The following is a 12,439-nucleotide window of genomic DNA, read 5'->3' as shown; positions in this document are numbered from 1 at the left end:
GCGTTCATTCCAATTCAAAATTACACAGGAAAACTGAGTAACGGAAAAAAACTGCCAACCGCTAAATACCCGCGATGTATAAAATTTTAGCGATAATTTTACGCTACAAAAATGAATAACATGAAAAATACCGTTCATTCTAGACCATTGGTGAAAAAAAGGTGAATATCAGACGTACAGGAATTTGGCAACCATCTTAGGCCCCCCAAAACAGGCCTAAGAGATATTTAAATCTTTTGGCGATAATTCCAAGCCATAAAATAAATGAATAATCAGTAAGGGAAATAATATCGCTCATTCTATTTTTTTTTAAATCGATAAAATAGATATAAAGAATTTTTGATGATAATTCAGTTGCATAAAATGAAGAAGACGCAAAATAAGACGTAAAAATAAACGCAAAAATAATAGACGTTAAAAAGACGCTAAAATATGACGTCAGACGTAAAAATATTAACGTTAAAATGAAATTAAGACAAAAAATAGACGTTAAAGACGCTAAAATAAACGTTATAGACGCAAAAATAAGACGTTAAAAAGACGGAAAAATAAGACGTTCGAGACGCAAAAATGACTGACGTTAAAAAGACGCAAAAATTAAAGACGTTAAAGAAGCAAAAATAAAGACGTTAAAGACGCAAAAATAAGACGTTAGACGCAAAAAATAAGTGACATTAAAAGAGACGCAAATAATAGACCAGAAATAAGAAAAAAAAAAATAGCGCTCATTATTATTTTTATCCAGACAGACAGACAGACAGACACTCACAATACGTGGTGCAAATATCCTCTCTATCCACAACACTGGGTGCAAATAGGCTCCCTACTACGTGCGAATAGGAGTAAAGGCATGTGGATTTATTAGTATTATTATTTTATATATAATCGGGTTTTTATATATATTTACACAGCCTATAATTCGAGAGAGAGAGAGAGAGAGAGAGAGAGAGAGAGAGAGAGAGAGAGAGAGAGAGATTGTTTTGGCACCGAAATTGTGTGTGTGTGTGTGTACGTTGAGAGAGAGAGAGAGAGAGAGAGAGAGAGAGAGAGAGAGAGAGAGAGAGAGAGATGCACTCTATAATTAATACAATATTTACAATAATAGTCTGAGTGCAATATTTTGTGTGTGTGTGTGTGTGTGTGTGTGTGTGTGTTTCAATTCTTATATAATGAGTCACCTGTGTGTGTGTGTGTGTGTGTGTGTGTGTGTGTGTGTGTGTTTCAATTCTTATATAATGAGTCACCTGTGTGTGAGTGTGTGTGTGTGTACATGACGTGTGGTCCTATATGTGTACTCATATGCACATTTATGTGTTTAAAGCAATTTACCCATACATACACACATATACATACATACATATTTTTTCCTTCCAGCTACACCTATCATTCAGTACAAATTATATCATTTAAAATATATAATCACCATCATCACTACCATCATCATCATCATCACTATCGTCACCACTATCACTACTACCATCATCATTACCACTATCATTCATATAAAAATACAATTCGCCCTAATGATACTATTTAAGTGTTTCATATTGTTTCATTCATTCCATAATTATTCGACGGTTTCATAAACATTTTGAAAGTTGCAAAAATTTTCGTTTTTTCCCAGATATTTTCACCGTTGTCATAAAGATTCGTTCATTCCTTGACTTTGAATATTCTACTATGGTCGAACTTTATAAACATTCCGTTTCATAAGTATTCGTCTCTTCCAAATATCATCGAACACTCCATAACATCGTAGTTTCAAAAATATTCGTCTTCCATTTTAAATATTCAAACATCTATCATCTACCGTCCTATAATATTCAAAATTTCAAAGTTTCAACCGTCCAAAAATATTCGTTTCAAAAATATAGTCCATAAACAGTTTCAACCGTCTCCAAAAATATTCACCGTTACGAAAAATATATATTTAAAATTTCAAGTTCCAACCGTCTTCAAAATATTCAATCTTTTCAAAATTATTACATCATTCCACAAATCCTGTTCCAAAAATATAAGGAAAAAAAAAAACTGCGCTACGTGACTGAGCTGGTTTTATTATTATTATTATTATTATTATTAAAATACTCTTTACTGAAGCGTAATATGGCAATTCTGTGTACAGCATCTCATGACCTCTTCAGTGCGATACCGTCTTTATTTCTACTTAAACTACTTTACCTTTACCTTAAGAAAGCATTTCGTAGTGAACGTGTTGTTGCTTTACTCCAGTCTGTATGGCCGATCAGACCCATCGGCCGCAGGTAAGCAACTGGTTCTGCGGCGCCGTCCTACAAGTACGGTACATACCCCGTGTAGGGATCCGGCGCGCCCTTGCGGTACGCAGCGCCTCACCAGGGTCCTTCCCACGGCGAGGTGCAGGGAAATATTAAGAACTTTGCCTCCCGGGTGGACGCCGCAGCTGCTCCAACCAGGGTGCACAGTGCCACCATGCGTAGGCTCCTTTCAGAGCCAGTTTTGACAAGTAGCAATGAACATACTACAGAAAACGATTGATATTCTCAACGCGTAAGGAAGCTCCCTAACACCAGTTCCTTTAGCGGTTTATTCTGGTTATTACTCCTTACTACCCTCTTTTGTGTCTCGTCAGATAAGAAAGATCCCTAACACCCTTACCTTAGCGATTTATTCTGGTCATTACTCCTTCTGTCTCGTCAGATAAGAAAGGTCCCTAACACCCCCACCTTAGCGGTTTATTCTGGTTATTACTCCTTACTTTCCTCTTCTGTCTCGTCGGATAAGGAAGCTCCCTAACACCACTTAATTACCGATTTATTTTGGTTATTACACCTTACTATCCTCTTCCGTGTCTCGTCGGATAAGGAAGCTCCCTAACACTCCTTCCTTAGCGATTTATTTTGGTTATTACACCTTACTATCCACTTCTGTGTCGCGTCGAATAAGGAAGCTCCCTAACATATCTTCCTTAGCGATTTATTCTGGTTATTACTCCTTACTATCCTATTCTGCGTCTCGTCGGGTACGGAGGCTCCCTAACACTCCTTCCTTAGCGATTTATTTTGGTTATTATCCTATATCTTGTCATTTAAATCAATCCAAAACAGCCATGTCTCTCTCGATATATACAGTAAAAAAAAAAAAAAAAAAAAAAAAAAGAGAGAGAGAGAGAGAGAGAGAGAGAGAGAGAGAGAGAGAGAGAGAGAGAGAGAGAGAGAGAGAAATACACTTTGCTAACTCCTGTCCAAACACCTCAATAAGTAGTACTGATTCCCCCTTGGACATTTTCTCAGTATATGTGTTACCAAAAAAGTTAATAAAGCGCTTCATCTTGTCTCTTGAATTAGGTCTGAATGAGAGTAATAAAGATCTGTTATAGAGGAACGCTTTTTTCAGTTGTAAAATTTAAATCTTTGAATGGCTATGCAAGACTAAATTCAAAAGATGGAAAGAAATGTATATAACTAAAATAATTACAGTACTTTCAGAACTTCATCCTGTCTTTTGAATTAGGTTTGGACGAGAGTAATAAAGATCTGTCATTGAGGAACGCTATTTTCAGTTATATTTGAATCTTTGAATGGCTAGGCACGACTGAATTCGAAAGATTGAAAGAAAGATAACTAATCGCTTTCAAAAACTTTCAAAATTTGGCCTCACTCAAATTAATAGCACTTTCGAATTATGTCAACTTTGCATTAACAATTACACGATAAATATAAATGGATATGTTTAATCGAAAAGAAATTTATATAACTAATCGCTTTCAAAAACTTTCAAAACTTGCCCTTAGTCAAATTAATAGCACTTTCGAATTATGTCAACTTTGCATTAACAATTACACGATAAATATAAAAGGATATGTTTGTGTTAATTGAGAAAGAAATTTTTTATAAGTAAATGCTCCCTTAAATCTGGTTCAAATATTTGCCTTCGTAAAAGAAAGAAGGAGAATCGATATATTCTAATTAATTTTATCTCCACACTGGCACTTACACGATAAATATTTCTCTGAGGTGCACATACTCTACTTACACACGCACACACACGTACATATATACAACGTACACAATCCAGCCACTCATACACATGTACCGAAATATAAAAAGTGCATATAATCCAATTATAAACACATGCACACACAAAATATAACATACACATAATCTACTCATACACATACACAAAACGTACATAATATGAAAGGTTCACATAATCTACTTACACACACACACACGCACACACACACACACACACACACACACAGTATAATGAACATCGCTTTAAGTAACACAAAATCTCTCCATCCCTGAAAACCCACACGCAAGAAGCGCAGCAGGCAGGCCGAGGAAGTTCCCTAACACCTCTTCCTAAGGGATTTATTTAGCTTTTAACACCTTATTGATCCTCTTCTGTGTTACCTAAATCCTCCAAACATCATCATACTCTGCATAAGTAACGTACAAAAGGATATTAACCATCCACATCCAAAAATAAATCGCTATGGAAGTGTTATGTAGGTTGTATAAACACGTGTTGTTTTATAAATCCTTCAAACATCACCATACTCTGCATAAATACCGTATAAAAGGCTACTAACCACCCATAACCAAAAATAAATCGCTAAGGAAGAGGTGTTAGGGAGCTTCTTCAACCTGCAAGAATATGAGTCAATATCCGTCCCTGAAAATCCATTATTCTGGAAATACTTTGAATTTTTACAAGTCCTCAATTTTCCTGATGTTCAAGATGTTAATGCTTTTCAAAATTCATCTTTCCTTTTTTTTATGGATTAAGAAATTTAGTACGTATTTCAGATTTCCAAAATTCATCTTCACTTTCTTTTTTAATGGGATAAAATTCAAAGTCACGTATTTCAGGATTTCAAAATTCATCTTCACGCATTTCTGGCTGTTTAAAATTTATCTTCGGTTACTTTTTTTTAACGGTTTACCGATGCAACTTTATGTACTTCCGATGTTCAAAATTCATCTTCGCCTGGTTCTTCTCGTTTTCGAATAGTCACTTAATTTATTTCGTCTGGCTGGTATAAATTCTTCTTAACTTATTTTTTTATGGTTTAAAAATTCAACTTCGCGTACTTCTGGTTTTTGAAATTTACCTCCACCTATTTTCTTCTGGGTTTCAAAATTTATCTCCACCTATTTCTATTGGTTTTCGAAATTCATCCACCTATTTTTTCTGGTTTTCGAAATTTACCTCCACCTATTTTCTTCTGGGTTTCAAAATTTATCTCCACTTATTTCTATTGGTTTTCGAAATTTATCTCCACCTATTTCTATTGGTTTTCGAAATTTATCCATTTCTTTTCTTCTGGTTTTCAAAATTCCTCTTCACTTATTTCTACACGTGATGCTGAAAAATTTGAAAGTCATCCATACAATCCAGCATCTAGAAATTTTATGAACTTTAAAAAATTCTCATATTCACGGTTACAAAAAATGAAAATGGCGACCAAAATCCACCTTCACTCATTTTTAAAAGTGATGGTGACAATAATTATCTTCACCAATTTTTCACCTTTCGTATATCCTATGGGCTTACAGCCACGGCCGTCGATGACAAATGGCCACCAAACCCCCAACTTCACCTACTTCAAAACCACCCAACAGCCAAAAACCACCACGAATCACTGGTCCTTGAATTCACAGCCGCGCACGAAGACCAACGGCTGCCCAAAACTAATCCGGACTTTGGAACTGAAAGGCGTCGCTGTAAACATCTTCAAAGCACAAGCACCCGAGGGGTTCTTCAGATAAATTACAGGTTTCTCTCTTCATCCGAGGGGTTCGCTGGCTCCTGGAAACCCTCTTTATAGTAACCGGCATTTAGGAATTCTTTTAAAGTACAGTAACCGGCTTTTTGAAATTCTCCTGCAGTATCCGGTATCTAAAAGTCCTCTCAAAGCAACTGACTATTATAAATTCTCTCAAGGAAACTGGCTTCTCGTATCCAGCTTTATAAATTCTCCTTAAGCAACTGGCTATTATTATTCCTCTCAAAGTACAGCATCCGGCTTTTTAGAAATCCTCTGGTAGTATCCAGCCTTTTGGAATCTTCTCGTGGTATCCGGAAGCATCGTTCTCCGCAGCCTCCACAGCGCCCGGATGTCAAGCTGGCCGGCGAAACTCCTTGGTTGTGGTTCCCTCAAACACACCTGCCTCTCACAGCTACCCCACATTGCACATGCAGCCTTCCGTCTTGGCCTCCTGGCGAACGTAGTCGGCCACGTTGAATTTGCGCTCGTTCGGGTTGGTGGACTTCCTTGCCTTCAGCTCTCTGCATGGAGGGAACAGAAGAACAGGAATGAATATCTAGTAGTAGTAGTAGTAGGAGTACCAGTCTGCATGAAAGGAAAAGCAGAACTGGAGTGAGTAAATGATGAACAGTAATAGAAGTAGCAGCAGCAGCAGCAGCAGCAGTAGTAGTAGTAGTAGTAGTAGTAGTAGTAGCAGTAGTTGCAACCTCAGGCTCATGTGAAACTGGTGGATTGCAGACTAAAGTCACCCAAAGACAGTCCACCATCCTCTTCAGGGCACGAGGAGAGGGCTGAGGGGCGTTCGTACAACCAGGCAGTTCCCATGCCAGGTTGTATCAGTGCCACCACGTGAAGGCGACCCTCTCCAACACACCCAAGATGGTATATTCACCGCCACCCACCTTCTGATGCTCATGAGGGTGTCAGATGAGCAAAGGTAGAGAGGTAAATATAAAGGACACCCACGCTATAACAGACATGAAGGTCAGGGTGGACTAAATTGAGCAGAGGGCTGGGTTCATGCGAGAGCCAAAGCAGACGTGAAAACAGAACCACCCACACCAAACCCACAGGCTGAAAAATGCCAGACCATGTGGCAAAAATGACATATGCCAAAAGACAGACAGACAAAACTTAAGTGTCAGCAACAGAGAAAAAAACTGGAGACTGCCAAAAGCACACAGAAAAAAGCACAAAAATGCCAAAAGCTGACAGACAAAACAAACATGCCAAAAGCGGACAAAACTGAAAGGAAATGCAGACGCGGACAAAACCGAATCATGCCCAAAGCACAGACACAACTGAAAAATGCCAAAAACGCAGAGACAAGAACAGAAGTGCCCAAAGCAGACACACACCAAACAGAATGGCCTGACGTAAAAGCAAAACTGAAAAATGAAAATACGTTAAACACACGTGCCACATGCAAACAGGCAGAAGCTGAAACGTGTCAAAACCTAGCAGAAAAAAATTACAGTGCCAATATATATATAAAAGAAAATCAGAGACAAAACTTAGTATGCCTGGACACTCACCTTGAAAATGCCAGGCAAGCATGATCGGCACTGAGCACCTTCTTGTCACATACACACACACACTGCTATACTAATTTTATATAATAATAAAAAATCGTGTGGGGCACCAAGAATAACCTAAATAATAAAATAATAATAATAATAATAGTAAATACGGTGATAATATGCAACATAAATCATATAATCAGATACCTTGCAACCCGCAAGAGAAAATGCACCACACAAATGCAAGACCAACATGAAGCTACAACATAAATCAACATAACACCTTGCAACACTGACACTGCAACATAAATCATTACTTTCAACACAGACTGCCACATAAATCAACATAACACCTTGCAACACTGACACTGCAACATAAATCATTACTTTCAACACAGACTGCAACATATCAACGCCCCTCACCTCGCAACGGCCATACATCAACATAACTTTCAACATTAAGAGACTGCAACATACATCAACATGACTTGCAACACTGGGACTGCAACATATCAACGCCACTCGCCTTGCAACGGCCATAAACGCCAGATCAACGTTCAGTCCCGTCTTGGCTGATGTTTCCATAAAAGCTACGTTATATTCCCTGGCCAGACGCTCACCATCCTCCCGCCTCACCACACGGTCACCATCCACATCACACTTGTTGCCTGGGGAGAAATTATTATTATTATTATTATTATTAATTATTATTATTATTATTACTGCTACATCTCATCGTCACTCGTCATCATTATCATCATCATCAATATTACCATCATCATCATCATCATTAACATCGTCATTCATCATCACCAATACCCTCATCATTACCACCATCATCAGCATCTTTCTCATCATCTTCATCATCAACATTACCATCATCTTCCTCCTCCTCCTCATCATCATCATCATTATTACCTTCCTAATCATCATCATCAACACCTTCATCACCATTATCATCACCATCACCATCCTCCTCCCCCTCCTCCTCATCATCATCACCATCCTCCTCCTCATCATCATCATCACCATTCTCCTCATCATCATCATTATCCTCCTCCTCCTCACCATTAACATCACCATCTACGGGAAACAATCTTAAGGGCGAAAATCTCGATCAGGATAAAAGGATAATAATACTTAAAAAAATTCAACTCGTACCCCTCTCTCTCTCTCTCTGATAAGTCATCCTCTCTCTCTCTTTCTCTCCCCTCCCTCCCTCCCTCTCTCTCTCTCTCTCTCTCTGATATAAAATCCAATAGTACTGATCTATAAAATTTAACAGAACTTTATAACTGAAGCCAGTCATTCTCTCTCTCTCTCTCCCTCTCTCCAATAAGCATAAAAAAAGGTCTCAGCTTCCTCGTACCCCTCTCTCTCTCTTTCTCTCTCTCTAATCCAATATTACTGATCAAAAAAAAAGAAAATAAAAGAGAGACAAAACCCTGTGAGTGGAAATTAATCATCCTCTCTCTCTCCCTGTTATGTAAGCTATCTCTCTCTCTCTCAGATTTTTTCACCAACATGAAGACTCAGAGAAAAGGTTACAAGTGGGTCTCTCTCTCTCTCTCTGTAATATTTCTTTTTTTACCAACATACAGACTCAGAGAAAATGTTATCAGTGGAATTCTCTGTCTCTCCCTCCCTCTCTCCCTCTCCCTCTCTCTCTCTCTCTCTCTCTCACGTACCTATCAGCATGATCACCACGTCGTCTTGGGCGTACTCGTGCACTTCCGCCAACCACGCACGTGTGTTGTCGAAACTGCCTTTGTTCATTACGTCGTAGAGAAGTAGGAGAGCTGGAAAAAGGATTATTATTATTATTATTTTTATTATTATTAATATTATTGTTATTATTATTATTATTATTATTATTGTCATTTTTATCATTATTATTATTATTATTAGTTATTTTTATCATTATTATTATTATTATTGTTATTTTTATCATTATTATTATTATTATTGTTGTTATTTTTATCATTATTATTATTATTATTGTTGTTGTTATTGTTACTATTTTTATTATTATTATTATTATTCATTACGTTGTACAGAAGTAGGAGGGCTGGAAAAGGCATTATTATTATTATTATTACTATTACTATTATGGTGATGGAGATTATTATTATTATTATTATTAATACTATTATTGATGACGATAAGGAGGAGGAGGATGGAGATTATCATCATTATTATTATTATTATTATTATTATTATTACTGCTACCGCTACTACTACTTATTAGTATTAACATTACCCCTACTATTATTGTCATTACTGCAACTGCAACTACTACTACTGTTACTACTACTACTACTACTACTACTACCTATTACTATTACTACTACTACTTATTATCATTACTACTATTACTACTAATTATTATTATTATTATTATTATTATTATTATTATTGAGTACACCATCTTTTCATCATCACTACTACTATCACTTCTCGTCATCATCATATTTACCACTACAAAAGACTGCGAGGCCTATTGAATATTTCCCTCCCTCCCTCCTTCCCTCCCTCTCTCTCACGCCTCTCCATTATACAAGCCTACGGGGACAAGGGGGAGGGAGGAATAATTTAGCCTACCCTGGAAATAGAAAACGTTATATAAGGTAAATAAATAGTATATATGTATCTATCTGTGTCTATCTATTTCTCTCTCTCTCTCTCTGTATGTATGTATGTCTCTCTCTCTCTTTATCCCTCTCTCTCTCTCTGTGGCTAATTATTCAGGTGATTTAACGAGAGAGAGAGAGAGAGAGAGAGAGAGAGACCTGTTGAATAAGTACGTTACCTGTTGCGTGTGTGTGTGTGTGTGTGTGTGTGTGTGTGTGTGTGTGTTACCATTCATCTCTCCCACCTACACTCACATTCACTATCATCATCATTATTATTATTATAATTATTACAAGTACTACCAATACTTCTGCTATTACCACTATCCTTTCCTCACACACACACACACACACACATTTATTCTCATACCCTAACAATCCTACACAAAAATTCATACACAATCTCTCTCTCTCTCTCTCTCACACACACACACACACACACACACATTCACACACACACATATACGCCTTCTCTCTCTCTCTCTCTCTCTCACACACACACACGTACACATGTATACTCACCGTGTGCGTCCCTGTAATAAGCATGTGTAACGCTCCTAAACCTCTCTTGTCCAGCCGTATCCCAGATTTGCAGCTTCACCTTGGCACCGTCCACTGCCACCACTTTGTTCTGCGGATAGATAGACGGATAGATAGATTGCGGCGGGATAGATGTGGTGGATAGACCGCTACCACCCTGTTCCGTGGCTAGATAGATGGATAGATAAACAGATAAGGTGATAGGGATGGGTGAAATTCTTGCTCTGTGGATAGATATATAGATAGATTGTGGCGGGATAGATGTGGTGGATAGATAGATAGAGACTGTTGCCACCCTGTTCCGTGGCTAGATAGATGGATAGATAAATAGCTATGGCGATAGATAGCTAGGTAAGTGGATATAGATGGATGGATGAAGTTTACAGATAGACAGACGCGGATAGATTAACAGATGAGGTGATAGATACCGAAATAGATACAAATGGATGGGTGAAGGTGTAGTTTGGATAGAGATAGATATAGATAAGTGGCATAGATAGACATACAGATATACACAGATTTATTTCTATACATATATATGGAAAAATAAGTGAAGGTATTTTTATATATACAAGGAAATTAATAAGGACTAAAGCCACCTTATTATGTATATTTATTTCTGCTGATAAATACGTAATACACTGAATTACATCATCATCATCATCACTACCATCCTCATCATTATTATTATCACCACCACTATCATCATCACTACCACTACCAACATCATCATTATCACTACCATCATCATCATCATCACCACCACCATCATCATCACCACCACTACCATCATCATCACTACCACCACTACCATCATCATCACCACCACCACCATCATGAACATCATCATCACTACCACCACCACCACCATCATCATCATCATCACCACCACCACTACCATTATCATCACCACCACCACCACCATCATCATCACTACCACCACCACCACCATCATCATCATTATCATCACCACCACTACCATCATCATCACTACCACCACTACCATCATCATGTTCATCACCATCATCATCGTAAAAACACCTGAGAAATCACACTAAAACAGGGCTCAATTATATCTTCAGTATGGACGGTGCGTGTTGGTGCCAAAGTGGTGACAGGCGCAGTTGAATAGGGGGAATACGGGGCTTTAGGGAACGGGCCGTCTAATCTATGTCCAGAGTTGGAAATAAATGTAAAGAAAAAAAAAAAACAGAGGTAGAGGTAGAGAGAGAGAGAGAGAGAGAGAGAGAGAGAGAGAGAGAGAGAAGGGGAGGTGAGGAGGGAACAAGTCACCCTCATTCAATACTTCAATCTACCTAGGGAGAGAGGGAGGGAGGGAGAGAGAGAGAAAGTGAGAGAGGGAGGGAGGGAGGGAGAGAGAGAAAGAGAGAGAAAGGGAGGGAGGTAAGGTAGTCTCTCTCTCTCTCTCCAGTAACATTAATTTGACAATGTAATTACGTTTGCAAATTAACTGTTAACAGATGTTAATGAAAATAGATTGAGCACACACACACACACACACACACACACACACACACACACACAATCTATCACTTCCAATCCACATCAATCTATCTTTGAATCTCACTATATCTATTTCCTTTCTCTCTCTCTCTCTCATCAAAATATATATCTATCGATCTTACTGTATCTACCTCCCCCCCTCTCTGTCTGTCTGTCTCTCTCTCTCTCTCTCAAATGCCAATCTCTCTCCCTCCCTCCCTCTCTCTCTCTCAAATCGCTCAAGACGCAGCAAAGGTTGAATCCCTGAGGCGCCATTAAATGCTGTTCAATCTTGTAATGCCGCTCAGGGGAAAGGGACCGTCACCCGCCCTCAACCCCTTTCACTGGGGTATTTAGTTTTCATAAAGAGGTCAAAGCTGTCCTTCTCTCCCTTCCCTCTCTCTCTCTCTCCACCTTCCCTCCCTTCCTCCCCTCGCTCTCTCTCTCTCTACATCTTCCCTCCCTTCCTCCTCTCTCTCTCTCCAAATTCC

At 38.3% G+C, this 12,439-nt stretch overlaps 1 protein-coding gene across 1 annotated transcript in view; it reads right to left on the bottom strand.

The window, feature by feature from the left end:
- Positions 1-6,060: 6,060 nt before the first annotated feature.
- The window catches only part of LOC145391221 (uncharacterized), a 19,855-nt gene continuing 13,476 nt past the window's right edge, over positions 6,061-12,439 (bottom strand). The window contains exons 3-6 of the mRNA XM_080265897.1: positions 10,428-10,536; positions 8,964-9,074; positions 7,802-7,943; positions 6,061-6,276 (exon numbers count right to left, since the gene is read on the bottom strand). Coding sequence (XP_080122023.1) covers positions 6,168-6,276; positions 7,802-7,943; positions 8,964-9,074; positions 10,428-10,536 — 471 coding nt within the window. The 3' untranslated portion in view covers positions 6,061-6,167. The remainder of the gene's footprint in view (positions 6,277-7,801; positions 7,944-8,963; positions 9,075-10,427; positions 10,537-12,439) is intronic.

This window comes from Coenobita brevimanus, chromosome 17, assembly GCF_032717465.1.
Source record: "Coenobita brevimanus isolate Jiangsu-jjx chromosome 17, ASM3271746v2, whole genome shotgun sequence".
In the NCBI taxonomy this organism is placed as follows: domain Eukaryota; kingdom Metazoa; phylum Arthropoda; class Malacostraca; order Decapoda; family Coenobitidae; genus Coenobita; species Coenobita brevimanus.
Note: the sequence above shows the minus strand (reverse complement) of the source record. Positions and strands in the feature narration are given on the sequence as shown.